Genomic DNA, 23,123 nt, shown 5'->3' with positions numbered 1-23,123 from the left:
GGTAGACAGGAAAATGCCAACTTCTTTTGTACCTCTACATATAGTTGGAAGCAAATTCTTGACATTGATTTCTCTGTAAGTCTACAGAATTTACCTTATATAAAAACAATGTATGAGGATGAAATGAACATATTAGACGTGCTATTAAATCATCAATTCTATATGACAAGTTCAGGTAGGTACCTAGACTCAAGTAAGTATTATACAATGGTACATAAATACACTAATATTTAATTATCTACCTACATAATATGTCATACGTCTAACGAACATTTTTCTGTATTTAATAAATAATTATATAAATAGTTTAGTACAACATACACATTAAATATAATTATTTTGAGTCTTGTATATTCAAATAAATAAGAACACACACACGTGTGTGTTCTTACACACACACACACACGAACTCACGCCTTGTACTAATGTACTCCCTTGCGGGGTAGGCAGAGGTGCATTGCTGCACCCACTTTTCGCCAGAGTGTTATGTTAGTCCCAATGTAATAGGGGGCGGGCCTATTGCCATTTTACGGGCACATCCAAGACCTGAGAACAAATATCTGTGTTTAAACAAATATCTGCCCCAGCCGGGAATCGAACCCGGGACCATCGGCTCAGTAGTCAGGGTCACTAACCACTACGCCATTCGATCGTCTAAGAAGAAGTTACACATAAAATACTATACATTTTTCCATTTCCTATACTACCTCTATAATTAGCGATCACGCTATATATATATATATATATATATATATATATATAAGTACGATACACATGCTCTACGGAAGGAAGCTTTTCTACTGTGTAAAAAAACATCTAATTCTACGTTAACTTGTGTATTTATTATCAACTCATAAGCAAAGAAAGGGATTTTCACTCACATGACATCTATGTACTTGCAATGTAACTCCCGGGCAATGAAAAAGTTCCACTCACAAAATTTCTACAGCAAAAGACCCCAATTTTTTCAAAGATTTAATTTAAAATTGAAACCAAATATAAATGTTTTTAGTGTGCAATATCCTAATGCTCTGTTAAATGTACTTCAATGTTGCAGAATACGTCATTTAGCTAGCCTTTTCCGCTTAGAAGTAATATGTTGTTTTTCTCAGTGGAACCTTTTCATTGCCCGTGAGTGTAGTAGACTATCATATAGATAGATAGATAGATAGAATAAAAAAAAACACGCACTCACGCCTTGTACTAATGTACTCCCTTGTGGGGTAGGCAGAGGTGCATTGCTGCACCCACTTTTCGCCAGAGTGTTATGTTAGTCCCAATGTAATAGGGGGCGGGCCTATTGCCATTTTTACGGGCACATCCAAGACCCGAGAACAAATATCTGTGTTTAAACAAATATCTGCCCCAGTCGGGAATCGAACCCGGGACCATCGGCTCAGTAGTCAGGTCACTAACCACTACGCCATTCGGTCGTCTATAGATAGAATATACTTTGTATTTAGTAAGTTCTCATTTTAGTTGGTAAATGGTATCCGTATAAATAAGCCCGATGGAATCTATGAGTAGCCGTGATAATATGCACCAGTTGTTGTATTTTACATGGAACTGTATCTATACTTTGTAGCATTGAAAATTGAGCATTATTTCCCCTATTTCATATACTTACTTGTAAAATTTAATAAGGTGATGTAAATATTCCGTAGTCAAAACTAAGTTATTGCTCCAAGTGATTGAAGACTATTACAGACCTGAATTATACAGGGTATGGCCAATGCGCCTCGTTTAATTTCATAAAGCAATTTCAACTTTCATTTATTTCTACTCATAACAAAATTCCGTGATAAAAATGCAGATTACTTTATCACAAGGCGCCATCTTGAAGTAAATTGATCCCCGTGTGAGACCTGGCCAGACTCGGGTTTATAGGCGAGCATCCGTCAAGTAACACCGGCCTAGGGCTTGCAACAGTATGCTCCCGTAGATAATAAAAACTTGATCTTTTTCCTACAGCCATGCATGAAAGTTACTTCCATTTACGGGAATACTGTAGAGCAATATCATTTTATTAAGTACTACTTTTATCTTGAGTTAGTGAAACATGAAAACACTATATACTTTTACTCCCTGCGTATCAGGATTTTGTATATGACAATAAAATTGCCTAATACATATTCATTTTACTTTTAAACTTTAATATAAAATTTAAGAAGAAATTAAATCTAAATAGAAGAGGTTTAGATAGGAATGAACCGAGTCTTAGTGATGCGTGACTTCTTGTAGAGACTAGAACGTGGCGTTTTCAATGTAAAAAATAGGGTAAAGCATTTACTGTCGTCATTTTTATCATCTGCATATTTTAATCTCTTCACATTTAATGAGGTATTACTCATGGCATGGTCATAATGCATGTTATGTTCGACTGAACGTGAGTGTATAGCAGTATTTACAGGTAAGTACTTAATACATACATTACTTAGATGTACTACTGTATGTAGGTACTTATGTCTATTTATTTTCTAAGTCTAGTTTCAGTGAAAGAAGTTTGTGTACTCGTATTATGTGGCATAAAACCTGCTTTTTGTACGTAACATAATGTGTCCAGTTTTCTAAAACATGAGTGAGTTCTAACGGATGCGACGCCGACACACGAGTAGCTCACATATCGTGGTGGTCTTGTTGGTATCAACGTAATAGATAAATGTAGAAGTCATTTTTGTGGAGGCAAATATTTAGAACACAATGATAAGGGTCAGCTGAAAATTCGCTGTAGTCTTATTGTCTACAGCGCAAGCTGAGCAATCTTTATTTTATTCTTTGTTTTGTACTGTATTATTTCCAAATTTTTTTTAGTGTACAATAAATTATACTTTATCTGATAATTACGTTATTTATAGGTTTTAAGATGACGACCAAATTATGGTATCAGTTACAAAAAGAAGTGATTGTCGAAGATTTTTAATTTTAAAGCTATCTTGTCTGAGCTTCAAGACAAGTTTCTTATGTAATTGTTTTAAAAAGTTGTTTGTAGATCTTATACGTAATTGGAATTTGCTTTCATTTTAATACTGATTCTGTCTTCACACACATAATTGCGAATTACCAGTACATTAAGTACTTGTTTAATTATATCAAGGTACTTGTACTTACGAGTATTTATTGATATAACGTATTATACAAAGTATATTATTTAACATGGAGAGATATAAGTAGACTAATATCAAACGAATTGTATTTTACCAACGGAAGTTGTTATTAGTTGAACTTGAAAGCAAAAGTGTGTAACAAATCTTTATTAATGTTTACACTAATGTAGCATTGTAAGGAGGTACCGGGTAGATTCGTAATAACGACATTTTAATGACTTCCAAAAGTTTTGGAGGCCGTCGTTGAATGCATTGTTGACTCAGAAAATAAGACAATATTTTCCGAATTAAAGTACTTACTTTTACATGACTTGAGACCAATCAAAAGTTTTGTTTAGTGGAAATCGGTTATTTATACGTTGTATTTGTATAACTACTTACGTCGATCTAATTTATTCCAAGCCTTTCATGCACACAAAGGTTGCCTGGAAGATATCGTTTTTAGCGATAACGATTGTGCGTAATCTTACTTTGTAAATATTGTGTGCTTTTCTATAAACTTATATTGTATTTTATTACATTGTAGATCTAAAATGATATAATCGGTTAATTATATATTTAAATAATTTAATCCGCCTTTCTACCTATCCCTAAATTAACCCCCTTATTCATAGAGAAGTTACAAAACGTTTTAACTAATAAACTGTTTTGTCCCTCTCCGACAAAGAACAATTTGTTTCTTGACAGAGAGGGACAAAACAGTTTATTAGTTAAAACGTATTGTAACTTTTCTATGAATAAGGGGGTAACTATCTATCTGTATGCCTATTCTGTAAGGTTATTTTTATTTACTTTAAGTATTCCAAAGAATACCCTGCTTGTGAATAACGTCTCCGCTATTCGAACTTACATTGAACATGCAACACAAACACTGAATGTCCTTGTTTTGCTGCCAGTATACTTCATCATACATGATAATCTTTTGCCGCTTTGTAGCGTTCTCCTTATGTGATGTTTCTTAACTTTAAGTCCGTTGCGGTGCAAGATATATGACCAGACTAAAGTTAGCTAGGTCTAAGAGGTCTGATACCAAACTAACATTTAAACGGCTGGGGCAGATATTTGTTTAAAGACAGATATTTGTACTCGGGTCTTGAGTGTCGATATTTATATTGAATATCTATCTATGTATTTGTGTAGATATATCAGCTGTCCGATACCCACATCAAAGGTTCTGCCTAACTTATTGGGATCGGAAGGCCGTGTGTGAGATATCCCCACATATTATTACGCATTCAAAAATCGTCAGCTCACTTCTTAAATCAAGATAACCGTTTAACCGTCACAGATAGAAGTTAGGTTGTTAACTTAGGTCCATATGTTTTTTTTGTTAATAAAGCAAACATGGCATGTTAAATGCTGTACATGTAAATATACAGGGCCAGTTTACGGAACTGTAGCGCCCGACCGGGGTCACCAGATACAAGCAGGGCTAACGAGGTACACTACCGCCGCCTACTGTCTACCGAGAATTTGTAGCCTTTACTGAATTTATATCATTTTGCGCACGATACCACACAATTTATTGGCGACATTTATAGACGCCACGGCTGGATAAGTGTTACAGATTGTAGAAATTTTGCAAATTAGGGTCAGGTTCACTAACATACTTCGTTTAATAATTTTATGGTCATACGGGGGATTACACGGTATTAAAACCGTTTAGTCCAATTCTTCGGCTACTTTTATAAGTTCCATAAAGCGCGGCGGTGGCAGTTACCGTAAAACATCGCAATTTCAAGTTCAAAGAGCACTTCCGTGCGACTAAACCGGGCTAATGTCTTAACCGGCGAATTGTGTGACAAAAAGCACTGAAGTTCCCACACTGTAGGCGAGAATATTGCACTGACTCAACTGCCTAATGGTCTAATGACATTACAGACGTGACCAGCCAACTGGGGGTCACTCTAGGTTAAGCTTAAGTTTTGAGCGATCCTGCGCTAACAACGACTTTGTCTTGTAGTATTAAACGTACCGATGGCATAACAGCTATCGTTAGTTCGTTTTTGTCAACATGGAGTAACCCTTCTGCTGCCATGCAAACGTAAAGAACACGAGAAAAAATAACTACCTACCAAGTGATGTCCACCAGAAGACTACAATGACATTACGGTAGGCCTCGAGTGGTTTTTATACCGGTGTTTTATGCACTCTATTTGCTATAAACTGCTGCAAAGGACAGTCCACTAGCTGAGGTAAAAATAGAACAGCATTTATATATCATAAAAAGTGCAATTTACTTTTATATTTTAAAGGGACTTGATGACGGAGTAATATATTTTATTTTAAGTTTCGCATCGCCTTCATTTACATTCCTTTAACCTAAGTCTTGAGAAACTTGCATCGTATTCTAAAATGGATCTCTAATCCCGAAACTAAAGACGGGTGTGTATCACGCGAGGAACAGGTTGCGATGCCGTCGATATGCAAACCAGCCCATGTTGGGGCTGTCGTCACAATGGGGCCCCCTCCGATAGAGGAGTCACGAATGCCCCTTCCGGGTCTTTCTGAAGGGCGCCGGTGGAACGGGCCACTCCTGCGCAGTGCAGACCTAGTAATGACTAGTTTGTGTTTTACATATTTTACCTAATATGATGAGTCTTATGTGTATATGTGTATACATATGAAAAGTTTCTTTATTAGGAATCGATAGAAAGGTATATTGTTATAAAGTAAACGTAGCTAGTTGTGATGTGAAAGCAGGGTATAAAATATTGCTATAGACATTTTGTGTCCACCCATTGAATATTACTGTTCTTTCTCCAACCTTAAATTAGTAATACTATCAGTAAGGAACAGCCCTGTGGTCAAAGACCTCGAACTAAATAGACAAATGATAGAAGATGGGATTATGGAACTCCAATAAAAGCAATCGCTGTGCGATTCTGTTCGAACAATGTCGGAGACGCTTAAACCAATATTGTTTTCTATCTTAACGTAAACATCCTTAATTTACTAGCATAATTTATATAGTATCTATGATTTAAGGTGCATAATTTAAGATTGGCACGTTTAACGCTGATTTATTTGATGACTGCAATGTAATCGCACTTTCTCTATTTATTACTATTGCTCTGGTCGAAGAGTTATGCATAGTCCTGTCCATCATCGTTGCAGATGACATGTTTTACTTTCCAATCTATAAATAGATGTTATGTAATTGGCTGCCAATAAACGAAGGGTACACTAGTGGACTACTCCATTCACTTAGAAAGTGGATACTCCATTTGAAAGCTTTCTAGAACCGTTTGAAGGGCGCCATTTTCCTGCAAACAGCCTTTCCGATACCATTTAAAGTAATTTAGCAATTAGATAAGGCCTTTCATTAGATTTTAACTGCCATAGACAGAGAAATCAGAACAGAACATACATCGGCATCGATTTGTCTTAATAGTCATATAGAAATTTAGGTTACTTAACAAGTCGTCTCAGGTGATTTATGAAAGATTTAAAAATATATTCACTTACCTAAGTATATATTTTTTGTAATAGACCCTTTATGTCCCACTATTTGTATAATCAACATAAAATATGTATCTAACCCTCTCCCAGGTTTAAACTAGATCATAAAACGATAACGAATAATAGCACAAATAGCAGGCATTATGCATTATAAAACTTGACAATTACACGGTCCCTACAGCTGCCTTGACGGACGTCTGCACTGTGATCGGAATTCATTATTTATTTGCTCTAGTTTACAACGTTATAGTAATGATAGTCGGGACCGCATCGCCTGGAGGCGACTGGAGATAGCATTTCAAAGGGTATGCGCTCGCGCATAGTTCAATGGAGATACGCCCTCAGGCGCTGGCGGGAACACGAAGCAACTTTATGTTATGGCCATTTTCCGCTCTATTGTTCCTTGCTCCTTTTGTTGCGTCCTTAGAAACCGCACGTCATATCATGTTTGTGTAACAGGCATACATGAACTGCGAAGAATGCACTGTATATCTAAGTCAATGTAAACTATGGGTATCTGGAGCACACAAGTTTTCATTTACAAAAACTGAATTTGCTAGTAATTTTCATATTGTCCGTGCCATTTCAGGTACTTAGCTTTTATTTTGTTTCCTCAACTGTGCATTTAAGTTCTCCAAAATCGGATTCCATCATAACAATCGCTACGAAAGTAGCTTACACAAAATACGGGTAAATTTTGTAGTTGTACATATTTTCAAAACTAAAAATATTAGAAGTTCGAGCTTACTCTGTATGTGTGTAGTTATGTAAAACAATACCGTAAATGTTCATATAGTACAGCAGCAGTTTGTTATGCTATTAACCGTTTCCTTAAACGAAATTCTTAAAGGTTCACACAGACAGGTCGTGCCACAGATCCCGTGATGCAGCGAGCGGGGCCGCTACTAGACAACAGTTCTCTCAACATGGTGTAAAGCTGTATAGGTTAGGTAGGACTAGTAGGACCAAATTGAATCATCATGCCTATCACGTGACACGAACTTACCTTCTACACTATTAAAATTAAGTATCCTAACTAATATTATAAATGCGAAAGTAACTGTGTCTGTCTGTTACTCTTTCACGCCAAAACTACTGAACGGATTTGAATGAAATTTGGTACACATATGGTCTACACCCTGGGAAAGAACATAGGCTACTTTTTATCCCGGAATTCTCACGGGAAAACTTTTTAAGGTGAAGCGAAGCTCGCGGGAACAGCCAGTTTGATATAAATTGTATTATATATGAAATGTAGATATAGATCTCTACATCATTGAAGTTTATATATATGAGTGTGTACCTGTGCATGGGTATAAGGCGACTCATCTTCATTTGAAAATCCACATAAAACTAGCAAACCAATCTTTAACGGAATGGGACCACTTGGTGTGTGATGTGGGCTGTCTCACACTGAGTTAATGTTCCCGGCAGCCATTACTCGCCTAATCCACATCCGTGATACAGTTACACTACCTTTTATATCCTGTCTACGATATAGATGTATATCAATATTTACATTTAAGTATATCAGGTCGATCAAATAAAAATAAAATTTATTTCATTTGAATTAGTTTTTCGCCTTACTTTCATGAATGTATAATATTATTTTGACAATAAATTACTTATTCTAGTCCATTAAAATTCAAAGTTTTACGTATAAATTTAAATTCCAAAGAGGATCCGATTCGTACAAGACTAATCTCGTAGAACATACAATGCAATGTCCAATCATAGACAATCTAGAGTAGAGCATTCAATAAGGAAGCGAAAGATCGAACGAACGAACATACATACCGGGTAGATTGCATTAAAATTAAATTGAATTTCAACACTCCACGAATTAAGAAACTTTAGTAGAGTAACGAAACATAAATCTACATATTTAGTGTTTCGTTTAGCGAATCCGCCGCTTGACATCGTCACACAATTATATTAACAAACCGCAGACAATACCTATCTTATTATCGCCACAAATATATACTTAGCCTTCATAATTATGTTGATGCATTAAGAAAATTACATAGTATTAACAAGTATAAGTAAATTATGAACCCTACACTTTTAACTGAGTGTTGATTTTTGCGTCTATAAATCATAAATAAAATAGTCGTAAAGAAGTAAACGGCGACAAATCACTAAACCGTAATATCAGCACGATCTTAAACGCGATTTCATAAATTACAGTAAAGGTAGGTAGTATACTTTTTTTCGTCGCAGTGAAAGTAGTTTCTTGTTGTTATGAACGAAATCAAGGCGGCTAGAACACCATGACGACAAATACGTAATACTAATTACCTACTCTTTAACCCATCAAACAAATTTTACTTAGGTATATAATTTACATGCACGGATCTAAAGATGTAGAGTTCATTTTTGAGAAAAAAAAAACTGAGACTACCTGAATGATATCTGAAAATTCGTAGTACATACCTTACATGGTTTTTGTTAAATTTAAGTACATAGAGAACCCAATGCACAAAACTCTTCATAGAGTATTCGGTAAACTTTGTAGAGTGTTTTGTGCGAATGAACTAACCAATATACCGCTTTATGTGGCTGACTGTGGACTGGAACTCACGGTCCGTTTAAAGCAACCTTGTAGAGCTTAATGAATACATTTCAGAGCCGCTGTTTCTCATTTCACGGCTGTCAGAAGATACGACTCTATATTCGGTCATTGTTTGTTTTGTGTCGAGCTTCATTTGAAAATAAATTGCCTTTGACTTGATTAAGCGCAGGAACTAATGCATGTAAACAATAATATTTTTTGCTGGTACTCCCTATTCAGAGTTGAACCACCTTTGAGTGTTAACTGTTAGTTTAATGGGATTTATCAGTTGATAAGATCGTTTTATTTGCGTAGGTTCTGTGCAGCGGCGTACTGTCCATGTGTGTGTGTGTGTGTGTGTCGTAATTCTCGGTGTAGATTTGATTGCTATTTACGGTTTGTGCCCTCAAGTGCACTTGCATTATTTTCCGGTGTCAATATAAACGTAGCTGTGTGTATTATAGACCGATTCCCTAATTCTTTCCAGAAATGGAATTTGATGAAAACGTACGCTTTGTTTCAAAATGTAATGTTAATGATAGGTATTGTATAAAATCTAAAACATTTTGAAGTAAAACAAGGGCAGATCAATTTTAATCGATGACGCGTGCCGATAACAATTAAAAAAACTATCCAATGTTCTCGGAATCATCGCATCAAATCTATTCAAAGTTCAAGAACCGGCGATGGTGTCAAAATGCATAAATTATTGCAATTTTATAATCTGATTGTTATCAGTAAGTGCTCCTCGGGCAGATAAAGTAATAGAGGGTCTTTATTAGGTTTTTATGCTTCGTTACTGGTGTTTAATTGCTTATCTGATTCAGATCTCTATAGTAAATATTAGTGAGTTCATCATTAAGTCGCTTCTTTATCATAAAAGATTAAAGGAATTTTTGTAGAAGCACTCAATATTAAGTATATTATGCTAATTAATGCTTCTTAGACTCAAAGGTGAAACAACCTATTACTTTTAATTAAACTTATTTATAGCGCATGACTTGTATAATTTGAAAATAATTGTAGTTATGTTTAAAACAAACTAAGTCACTTGTTGCTATTCACGAACAGCTTGTCCACAAGTGCAACTTTCCCACATTAAACAATCTAAATACTGTGATGTGTGGTCATCATTTAATTTTATCAAAATAACCTTTCTTTGAAATTCTCCCAACACCTAAAGATAGGTAAGTATATACCTACTTTGAACCGCAACGATCATCCATCTATACATATGCAACAAAAGTACAGGAACAGAAATTATCTAAGCCTAGCCAGCCACCCACACTATACGGTGCATAGTTCATTACAGTACAATAGAGACCCCGGGTCAGCCAACGTCCCGTCTGCTTTAATTATAACCTACACAGAGCTCGTAATATCTGCCTATAGTTTGGACCTGCTCCAACACTATGATTGCAATCTACTATATTGCCCTGCCGAACCAGCCAGAAACTTTGTCCTATTTGTTACCTAGATTACATCGGAAACTGTTCAATATATTAGATAAATCCAAGCCGAGAATGTACGCGGAAACCTTAGAATAATAACTTCCACAGTTTTACGATACGCCACAGACCACAAATGATCGCAGTAAATGACGAAGGAGGTTGGGGTAAAAGAAGGAAGTGTTGTCTATGGTGCTTACGGTCAGTGAGGTGGTTGAAGGCGGTGACGTCATCGTTGAGCTTGCCCTCCATGCGGCGCAGCTTGGTGCTGAGGTCCCGCGTGTGGAGGAACAGGAACAGGGTACAGGACACCGCCAGCAGGGCCACCAGCTCGCTCGTCCTGTGAAAAAAAACAAAATTCAATTGTTAACATGATTTTTATTATGATATCGAACTTGAACAAAAGTATTTACTTAACTACCAAATCGAATCAAGGGATGGAGAAATGTTGAACGGTACGTGGCATAAAATATAAGTACCGATTTGGCCAGCGTCTATGTTTTTGAACCAATAATCGAATAAAATTTCTATTTTTGAACCTATTTTAGAGCCATTTTATAACCGTGAAGAATACAAAATCATGTCGAGACGCGCAATAGAAACAATTGACGGTCAATCAATTCACACGAAATATTTTGATTACTTTTATGAAAAAACCTATTTCATGCCTCTACCTACTCATACAAAGGTTTCAACCAACCGGGTATTCGGTATTTTTTTGCTGAATAAGAACAAAAGGAGTCCATAATTGCAGGTGTGAGGATATGCGCCTAATGCACCATGTTGCTCCGAAGTGCTAACGCTATAAGTCATCTAGCTACCGGCGTCAAGTGGCTCTAATAAGCATTCTCGGACAGATAGATCGTGCAATCTTCTTTACTATCGGATATAGTCATTACGGTTCACAAGCGCGGGTTGGCTTACAAAATAATATATAGGTACTTATACATGCATGATGTAGTTATGTTTAGTGAGACTTTGAGTCATATAGGTAATGTATCAGAATGCTCAATCAAAAATGTCTGTGTAAGCTTTCATATCAGCGGCTTAACCAATTTTCATAAGTTCAATTTGATTTTACTAAATATAGATAACTAGCTGTTCCCGCGCGCTTCGCTTCGCCTTAAAAAGTTTTCCCGTGGGAATTCCGGGATAAAAAGTATCCTATGTTCTTTCCCAGGGTCTAGACCGTATGTATACCAAATTTCATTCAAATCCGTTCAGTAGTTTTGGCGTGAAAGAGTAACAGACAGACAGACAGACAGACAGACAGACAGACACAGTTACTTTGGCATTTATAATATTAGTTATATAGTTATATTATACTATATAGATAATACCTTGAATTTGTAGGCGTACTTACCCAATGAGATATTATAAGTAGCTAGATAACTTATTATTTTTACAAACCGTCATGTATTCCCAAACTTTATTCACTCATATTTTTTTATAAATTAAATATTTATTAGCATTTGTAAGCGGGTCATTTTGAAATACTAAATCTCTCTATATGGTCTACGTTTAAATAAAATAGAAAGTATATTATTCAAATCGAGCAATTCAGTTTTCATGCACGTGATATTGGAGGTAGATAAAATGCAATTTATAGGCGCGCTCTTGTAATATGGTGGCAAGTCTATGGAGGCTGACAGGCACTCGTGTATTGTGAACACTTTATTTTAAGAACCTACATCTTATATCACCGCTTTTTCTTGGTTCTTTTTCTCAAAATTTATTCCATACATTACATTAGGTACATTATTCCGACGGAATGCATATAAACGATTAATTACTGTAACACTTATAAAACACCTTGGAAGGGATTTGTGCTTTGGTTTTTAATAAGTCGTTGCCAAATTGTATGTCACCTCCGTGTTATTTACATGCCACCTCCGTTGAAATTGCATAAGCAAATATACTTACATACATTATAAGCGTTTATATAGGTGATTTGCAGTCAACGGTCGATACTAGAAGTAGGTGAGGAAATGAGTAGAGGATCACCTGGATCACTCCCGAACTAACCCAAACATTTGAATACAGAATGCACCTTATTTTCAGGTTGACCTCTACAGCAGACTATAAAAAGTGCAAATACGGCGAGGACTGCTTATATGTCTTGCTGAAAACTCCTATAGCACAGTGCTAGCATCTGATCTCTCTTGATAGTAATTCAGAGATAGGCGTGGAGGGAACAAGTTTATTGCAAGCACTTGCACTGTTTATTAGACAAGCATTGTTTGTGCGCGCCGACCACCCATTACGCCGAAGTACCGCGATAAAATCAATTTTAATTGCATTTCACCGTTTAGCAGTTTGCACTAAATGTAATAAATAAATTTTACAGAACATATTAATGTCTTAAACGGTTAATTTCTTATTTCAGTATACGCTATACATAAATTCAAAACGGCTTTAAAGAGAACCCGATGTTTGACAGGGTATATTTAGATTGTGAAATCTTGAACGCCATGCGGTAGAAAACTCGGAAGTAAATTGAGTGGATCTTGTGAGAAAATGCATCAGGGAAAAAGTACTATAGGAAGATCCCGCCTCGTCATTAATTTTCACCAGTCATGCGGAGAAGATTAGATCAAACCCGTCGCTCTGCTCGCAGCCACTCGAGCCAGTCTCTTAACCACAAAGTCACGCTCTATCTGCATACAAAATTATACTTATACTATGGAGAAATGGTCAGATAGTGGTACAGTATAGGTATAATCTATAAAAAATGTGGTCACTTAGCAAATAATGGCACTTAATAAAATGATAGTTGTGAAATTTAATGCTTGCTAAATATATATTTTAGCCATGATGAATGAAGTGAAAATTTGATCCTACTTAACTGTCGTATAATAAGGTAATAAACAATGGGTAACAAGCTATTATTAATAACACTTATACTACTTACTATAGTGTATTTTATCCATTTATTTGACGGACCGCCGCCGCGGCGCTAATCTTTAATCAGTTGTTTAACACCCACAATAAAACAAACTACACATTATTATTATAGTAACGACTACATAATTAGCTGTAATAGTAGTTATTATTACTATTATAAATCAATTTGTCTACGGAAGAGCATTATTAATGAGGCGTCAGTCGGTTTATTGGCTAATTATGGTTGAGCGCTGATCTATTTTGAAGAGCAATTATATTTGGCCAAACTGTAATGAAAGTTACTACTTGTACCTACATTGGATTAGTGGATTAACACTTCTCTTAATTCGTGCGTCGTAAGGCCTAATTTCAAACTTGTTACATTTTAGTTGACTTCCTTACCAAGATGGTTGGGAAAAGTATGAGCGACATGTGCTTAATAAGATTTTAATTAAAGTTTTGCTAACAGCAAAACTCTTATTTTTGCAACTTTACATCGGGTAAAAGATGAGTGACTATTCTTTTCAGAGGTGTTTCAGAGTAGGTAAAATTAATACTATAATTATTGCTGTACCGTGTACCTATGTACCTAACTATGCTAACCTATCACGTCAGTGTCAGAAATTACCAAGAATAATTTGTTGCCCTGATAAACTTTTATGACGCAAAGCTGCTCTTGTTTTTATAGTAAATTTGGCGTTAAGTATTGGAATTTATCTCCATTAACCCAACATTGGCCCAAAGTGTATGGCCAAGGTGAGATGCAAATGCTGGCCGACTCATGTTTCATTCAGCAAGGAGCAAGATCTCCGGTGTCGTTTATCATTGCTAGTTCCTGTTTCCAATTACAGCCACTATGTGAATGTAGGTGACTCGGTCTCTGCATCTGCTTTTACCTAATTGTATTAATTAGTGGTTTCTTGCAAGTAGTCGACTATTGAAATAAGTAAATCAGTGAAATATGTACACTAAGGATTGCTCAAATTGATTTACATCCTTCCTGATGAAATATATACCTATGCACGCATTTCATTGGTAATTTTTTACGCCTTCACGAGTATAATTGAACTACACTTTTACAATTCGGGACTGTTAATAATTCGGAACTATGAAATCACTAATAATATTATTATAAAAGTGTTGCAAGTTTCTCGATTTTTCTTAATTATTTTAATCGTCGTAACCTCGAAACCTTCATCCCTTGAACAGAGCCTTGACTAACAGATGCTACATCAAATTTGAAAAAGCTAGGACATATAATAACCTGAAATAATCTGAATTTTCTACAAGTGTCAGTGTGTCTCACGTAGGCCACGATGGTAGAAAGCTTTGATAAACACATTTAAGGCCTAAAGTCAGCTCGCCGTCGCCAGGTCTCATTCGAAAGTTGGGTGCAGAGAGCTAACTGGTTCCAACTGCACTTTCCCGCCGCATGCAGTTTCTGATATCAAAATGGCTAAATTAAACACTAAGCACTTACATGCACATATTATGTACAAACGTAAACATTCAAATTACCAAAGGTTCGCATTCCACGGGTTACTAATTGATCCTTAAATAAATTGTTAACAAAAAATGACCGAGTTTGCCTTCAACCGAAATACATAAAACCGTGTATGATAAATGTCTCTATCTCTATATGTATTCATTATTTTATAGGTAATAAATAGAAATACCTAGTACTTTGTAGGTACTACTTTTAACGGTCTACTTTCGTTATGTGCAACTTGAAGTAATACCATAGAATAACGAGTACTACTGGACTTGTTATTCTATGGTAATACTAACATACCTCACAAAATTCATGCAGCATTTCCCTCTACCAGAGATCTGATGTTTCAAATATCGCAAGCCATTATCAACATTCCTAAAAAGCCTTCTCATCAGTATAATCCACTTATGAACCTTCACTACCTTGTTATAAAAATACCTTTAAGGACCAAATTGGTTGTAAATTAAGTGCATTAAATAATAAACAGCACTTATCAAAATGAGGGCATCATCGGGTACACTTAGGCCAGAAGTCCTACACTGATCTGGTGCACGTTGGAAATGGATCGCGAAACTCACACACTAGAACAAGAAATGTAAGAAGATCTAGAGGGTTACTCTATACTGGCGAAAAACTAACCAACGAGAGCTGTCGTGCAATCGGAAAGTATAATTCAACCAGATAGAGTCGTGGCTCGCGCAGCAGCGAGAGCAAACTTTTTTTTCGTCATATAGAGTGACCCCAAGAGATCATCCATAGAGTAACTTAAGATGATCACGAGAAGTCGTGGTGGAGGCTCACGCGGCTTGGTCACTGGGCCCCGACCCGCTTACATCCATGTACTCACCATAAATAGATCTAATAAAATTCTAACGCTATATTGAACTGTCAAAAATGAGTGGGTTAGCGCTTCCGTGCGGTTTTTTCATTGCCTACATGACTGTTACGTTTATAGCAGCAAAGTGAATTGCTAAGTACATTGAGCATATTGAAGGAATAATCAAAAGTCATTAGTTATCACAGGGGTATAATCGTGACAGTTGTGACATTGCGAAAAAGAGACGCTTAGCTACATTAAGCGTAAGAAAGAAACGTTAAGCTGTAAATGTTTTTTGTCCTTTTTGCTGTGGCGCCTGTTTACGTCAGTTCTCTGTGCCAAACAATGAAACAAATGAAAAATCTGTGCCAAACAAAGGCTGACAGTTACAACAATAGGTTTCCTACAGAAAAAAAAATATCAAGAAAATGGATAGACATTACCGGTCGCACAAATTGGGAACCAAGGAAACATACAAAAATTGTATTCGGCACATTTTGAAGAGGATTGTTTCGATTGGACGAAGACAATGAATCATACAATCCACTCAGTTTGTGTATATTGAATAATTATATTGAAATCAAATAAGTATGAGTAGGTAAAGTTTTTTTTCTTATATCGTCGGTTGACAGGAAAAACTCACTAAGGCTGATTTTTCAATATTCAGATAAATGTTATCTGGGTAATACAAACATTGAGACGCAACAGCATCAACATTATTTCCCAGCAAAACTTTTATCTGGCTATTGAAAAATTAGCCTTTAGTGTCTTTTTCCTATCAACCGACGATATACTCAAGTTTTGTTTTTGTTATTATGATAAGTAAAATTTCCCCATATTTAGGTTTTATTTTTTTGTCGGCAACATCTATGGTTTGAGTGAGAAAGAGAATAGTGCACACGGCGATTGCGAGTCTATTTGTAGTTGGTCTGAGTTAGTTATAGAAAATCATAAATTTGTTGATTCAAATAATTTGATAATTAATAATTAGCTACAATATATTCGAAAAAAGATTATTTATGGAACAAAAATGACAAAACGGTGTTGGTAGTGTTGATCATCTTTGGTGAATCAAAGAATACGTAGAAAGTTAATGGTGAGTAAAATAACATGCATGAATGTTTATTCCCCGAGCTCCACTACTTTATAGCTGCACATCATAGCACCTAACGGTGAAACAGTGTAAGTTGCCCAGTTAATCTCATCCCGCGTTAATGGAACCACTGCATAATTACTTTCCAAATTAACATATTCTATTCTATTCTCTGTGGGGGTGTAAGTACCTGCACCTGGCTCTCTCGAGTGGAACCTTTGTGCATATCCCCAAGGTCTAAACTGCCTTCCTGCCTTCCTAAGCTTGGACCATTTCCCACCACGCTGGTCCACTGCGGGTTGGTGGGTTCACATATCTAGATGTGCTAAATCTAGATGCAGGTTTCCTCACGATGTTTTCCTTCACCGTAAGAGCGATGGTATACATTGTACTTAAATTCAAAGAACTCATTGGTACATGTCAGCGCCGGGATTCGAACCCGCATCTCTGGCGTGAGAAACGTGTGCTTACCCGACTGAGCTACTACCGCTCTCCAAATAAACATAGTAACGATATTTAATCCTAGACCGCAATGTTTACTCACAACTGAGGCTGGTGCGGCTTTTTCCATGTAAGTAAGTACAGAAGGCCCATTCCATAAAAAATTGCAGTTTAGTTATCTGTAGGTACTTGGATTTAGTTTCTAATTTCTATACTCGGATTTATTGTCAGTGAAGCAATTTTAGCATTTTCGATTGTAATAGTATTTTCACCTAGAATTAATAATAGTAGTCGAGGCAGGCATGATAATTAAACAAGGTTTATTATTCACCGGAGTAAAATAATATTGAGCTATTTTGGTCTATTTTAAACTTATCATTAAGATAATATACCTTAATTTAATGCATTATCATGTTACTTTACACACCATTAACCTTCTAGGTTGCTACAAAAGGAATATATTTATTTTATGTATGGATAACTACTGTTATCAATAACATTGTAAGTCGATTAAATGTGGCTTAGTTGTTTGAAGGTATATATTTATATCTAACAGAAGTACTTACAGTATTATCTACCCTTTATATTTCATTAAGGTATATCTTAATTTTATGCTTAATTTTATGCAATATCATGTTACTTTCCACCCCATTTAAGTTTTAGTTTGCTACAAAATAAATATATTAGTTTTATCAATACATAAAATAAATATTGTTATCAATATCATTGTAAGTCGATTGAATGTGGCACGGTGTGTGAAAGTATTTATTTATATCTAACATAAGTATATTATTATCTACCCTTTATAGTCCAGCTTTTTCTTATCCTGAGACCTATAAGTTCTATGATGATGATGCTACTTGCAGAAAGTTTTGTGAATGAATAAGAACTTCTGTAGTTAGTTTGTTTGTGGAGTGGTGGTGCGTCGTGGGGTGATCGCGGCTTAGCGGTCGTGTTTCTAATTAGCAGACATTCTTTGTACAACATCCTTCTGCACTTGATTACGACGCATGGTATCTGAACCAATGGGAGTTTACACCAATTGTCAACCATAGTACGTTTCGAATATTGTTGTGTGGCAGACATTAATCCTGCTGTGTGGTCAAGATAAGTCTTGAATAGTTGGTAGTAACAATAGTGTTAAAAAAACATACTAAAAAAGGAGAAAGACAATCCAAATGATGTATTTGGCGCAAATTCAGATTATAAATGTTCATATTATCCATTTCATATCAATATTATGATGTAACATGCAGAGTGCACTCTAAAATCTATTGTTTACATAACGCCGATAAATAAGATCTTTACAAAACATCGGATGCCAATCATTAGTAATTCAGCATAATCTGCAATTATGCAACTTCCGAAATGGCCTAGAATTTAAGCAGAATCCGAAAGTTGCGTCTGGGGGGTCACTCTACGAGTATAAGTTTCGGACTCTCTAAATAACTCTCTTATTAAACGTAGGTACAGATTGCGTGATAGCTCTTGTTCGCTCTTTTTGTCAAGCAAGAGCAACCCTTCTGGTCTCAGTTCTTCAACAATGTTAAGTTGTTTTAGTTAGTAATTGGGGTTTATGAGAAGCTCCTCTCACTTTCATTATTGACCTGCGCGTGGGAGTCGTCCATATATGACTACCTTTATGTCCCATTGTTTAGTGGAAAACATGTTGCAAGACCGCTTATCTGCTGGATTAATACTGAAGATATTATGTAAACTTTCAGAATTCTATGATGGTAGTAGGTACCTTCATAGAGATAACAATTGTGTGCTATTTAATTTTCAACAGAACAAAACGGATAGGTTTTTGAAAATATAAATATTTCATAGATTCCGATACGGTTTATGTGATTCGCAAGTCATCTGACTGTATACATATTCGACTGACTCATCCGATACTCTCCAAATTCCAAGCGATTCTGACATTTTATTCCATTATGTTATTCACATGGAGATCGTATCTAGACCCCAAATAACTTTTACCCAGACGTTGTAGACATCCTCCAAACTTTAATTTTTACCTATGTGTTACATGTTTGAATAAAAACATAGTTATGAAGATATTTTGTTCTCTCATTAAAGATTCATGAGTAAAGTTATAATTTAACGCCGCCATCCAAAACTAACAACATTTACCAATAACTATGTATTACTGTCATCATTAATTTATTTAATCATTCAATTTGAATGCTCTAATCGAGCACACCGATTTAAAGGGAAGCCCGTTATTATTCTAATTAATATAATTCTAACTTATGTTCTACTAAACGAAATCCCATGGAGCTCATTAGTTTATGATTAATTAAACTAAACTGTGGAACATCATATAAATTCAGTAGATAAGTCGTTACAAAACATTCGACAATTCATTACCAGCTAAAACACTATCCATAGACAAAAAAACAGCTTTAATGATGATCATGAAGATTAACGCAATCCGCCTACAAGATTTATTGAAACCAATTCATATAAATAAAACACGCGCGCTGCTTTCAACGACATTGTAGTTTCACCAACAAATTGTTGCTTACAATTAGAGCAATAGCGCGATAAACACTTCCGACGCAGCATCCATCTCTGTCCCACCATGTCGAGGTGTCGCATTGTGATTCTGACGCACAAACGTACAACCCCCGCGTTCACCCAAGCAAGACCCATGAGAATGTTGTAACTCAATCAAAAACAGTCTCTAATACAGTGTTTTTTAAGTGATAAAGTGGTAATGTTGATGTGTCTAAGAGCTTGGAGACACGTGATGATCTTGAAGGCTGAATGGGGTGTGGAGGACACATGATACGTCGCTGTGGCAGTTGGTGACAAAGTAATGAGTGTATTTAGTGCCACTTCTATGCATTGCTGATATGACTTACTAGAACCTAGAAGTATAGGTTATTTACTCAGGAGCATAGAGAACATTTTTTCTTTGAATTATCAGCCTAAATACCATAGCAGTGTTTTTTATATACAAATACATATATTAGAAATGAACTGCTGGAACTTTTTCATTGCTTGCAAGAACATAATAGAAACTTTGGTCAGTTTGAAATTATCAGAAACATTAGAGCAATTGAAATTTCCGTGCATTTGATGTCCAGCGGTCATTACCCGCACGAAGACGCCAAAACAAATATACTAGGTACAACGCTAATTCTAAAATTACTCACAACTTTCTTTTGTTTTGACCTTTCCTGGGAAGATAGATAGATATCAGTGCCTACGATAGATGTGTTGATGAAACTTGCACTTCTTACCTATTTAAATATAGTTTGATTCATTGTACCTATATCTAAAAGATTCACGAGTGTTACAAATAAGCGTACGATAGTCTGCATTTAAATGGATGTTACATCAAAATAATTGCACCAGTCATATTTTACTTTCTGATTGCCACCGCGGCCATTTTAACTAACCGAAAAACCTGTAGTATAATGCATTTCTTTGTAACGACGACGGTTAACAAGAAGTTAAAACTTAATCAAAAGTTAATGACTCAAAGATCTCCGAGAACTGATAACTCAATAATAATATATCATTGATTGCTTCACTAAAATTCCACATTAAAGAGTTGTGAGTAAATAAAGTGAAATTAAATGGCTGCGTAGCTAAAGGCTACACTAGAGAGATGATCTGTCTTGTAGACTATTAGGTATTTGTTAGTGTTAATGGACATTAATACTATTAATAGTCATAATATTTAATCGTGATTAAATTTTATTGCATCGTTTGCCGTTATTACTATTTATAGTAGGATGATTTATACATAAATAGAGATTGTAATTTTTTTTTCTTATACTATTAAAAATTGGAAATCTAATGAAGCTTGTATAAATTTCAAATCTAATGTAGAGTTTTTGCTAAGTTATATAATTTCCACCAAATTTTACAAACTCTAAGTACAATTACGAAAAGTATTAGTGTAAGATATTCTTTACCTGTGTCCTGTGTACCTACGTGTTCTTATTTATTTTAAATAGAGATTGATGGCACAGGTTCAATGATTTATATGTTCTAATAAACACATTTATAATGTGTCAAGATAACAGCAAAAACGACATCTCACCGTAGTACATTACTACCACGTCTAGATTTACTACCTTTTTGATGGCGTTATTGGCTATGAATACTTTATCATTTCCATATATAATTCCTTTATCTTTGAACTGAGGTCAACCTACATACGTAGACAAAAACTAAATCGATGTGTAATAACTAAAAGTTACCGATAATAATAATTATATACTTCTACAAATTTCATATATATTATAGTAATACTCGTACTACAGTGTATTGGTCCATAAAGCAGCCATATTTGACTAGTTTCTTAGTAAATATTTCACAAATGGATTTGAATGAGTTTCACGAGAATTACTCATGTGCGAAATAATCACGCGTAGAAATGCATCAATTTAAATATCTACCTACTTCAAATACATTTAAACCTTACCTTAGAGGCTGCAGAACTATGTTGTTGAACAAACAAATAATAGAATCAAGAAGGTTTATTTTTAATAACTAACTATGTATTCAAATATTTTAGACGACTTCCTAAAGAAATATGTTCAGTAATACATATTATTGATTCGACGGCGTATCGATTGAAGCGGGCGCTACCAACAGCTATTAAAAATCTTAGTAAACAAAGTCGATGTCAGCGCCACCATTTGCCTCCGTGAATCTGGCCGAAGTATATTCGAGTGTCTTCATCCATCCGTAAAGATGAGAATGGCAGTCGCGACAGACAGTGACACGATGTTTGCGATTAAAATCAGCTTAGCTGGCTTAGCACCTCCCGGCCATAGACTATATTATGCTCTCGGCATTGCTTTTATTTCTTATTTAATACTTGTCATAATATTACGTGAGTTGACTCTGCGTGTTTGTGTGGGTGTGTGTAAGTGACCGAGAATATGGCACTGTGCTATTTCTTTCTACCTTATTATAAATTGTTACGACAAATGGCATATGCAAAACCGATTAATTGGCGGTTGGCACTATTGTATATAGATTTGCGTGTTTATAACGTGAAAATTATGTGTTATTTATTGATTTATTGGATAGTTTTACTGAGAATATCTTCATTAACGATAATTTTATAGAATTATTTAATAACTAAAATAAAAAAGAATCGTAGTATGGTATTATTTTCTATTGTTTTATTTGTTAATCGTAAAATCGATAGTAATATCAATAAGTATAAAAAACACTTAATATAAATAGAAAGCCTTTATAAAACAAAAAAAAAGTAAAACATTTCAATAAGAGGCCTGCGTGCAATGAAATATTTATACTAATTCCTAGAATGAATCTCGCGACCGTTCTATTATTGTCAAGAAAATAAAGTGCATTTGTACAAGATGAAAAGAGAAGTGACTTTCATACGGAATCGAGGATAATATAATAACATAAATCTTTCGAGAAGCCTTATTCGTAAATGTATATTAACTTAAATGGAGTTTTCTCCATTCTCGGCGTCGGAATGCGCCGGCGCGGGAGAAAGAAAATACTTTGGATACTAAATCCAGTTAATATGGTCGTGAGGCCAAGTTTGGACAACCATCGACATCTAAATCACCATCTAAATTTGACTTTGCTGGTCATTTTTGAAACAAGCGCAAATACCTACATGAACTTCCCATGAACATGTTAACACGTGTATATGTTTATTTTTATGTGGATATGAAGAACAATTGCCTACTCTCTAGACTAAAAAAAGTTCTAAAGTAGGTAATGTTTCATTTAGTTACGGAAATCATTGTTAAGCTCACTTATCGAATTGAGTTAAGAGTGGTTAACCTGAAGATATTAGAACAAAATTTACATGTAAGTGAACGA

The 23,123-nt window shown here is 35.3% G+C and overlaps 1 protein-coding gene across 1 annotated transcript in view; it reads right to left on the bottom strand.

The window, feature by feature from the left end:
- LOC105386430 (heparan sulfate 2-O-sulfotransferase pipe) overlaps window positions 1-23,123 on the bottom strand; it is a 68,358-nt gene that overhangs the window by 24,351 nt on the left and 20,884 nt on the right. Inside the window, exon 3 of the mRNA XM_048631592.1 lies at window positions 10,766-10,905. Coding sequence (XP_048487549.1) covers window positions 10,766-10,905 — 140 coding nt within the window. The remainder of the gene's footprint in view (window positions 1-10,765; window positions 10,906-23,123) is intronic.

Source organism: Plutella xylostella, chromosome 29, assembly GCF_932276165.1.
Source record: "Plutella xylostella chromosome 29, ilPluXylo3.1, whole genome shotgun sequence".
NCBI classification, from domain to species: domain Eukaryota; kingdom Metazoa; phylum Arthropoda; class Insecta; order Lepidoptera; family Plutellidae; genus Plutella; species Plutella xylostella.
The sequence above is the reverse complement of the archived record's forward strand: the minus strand, read 5'-3'. Positions and strand labels throughout refer to the sequence as shown.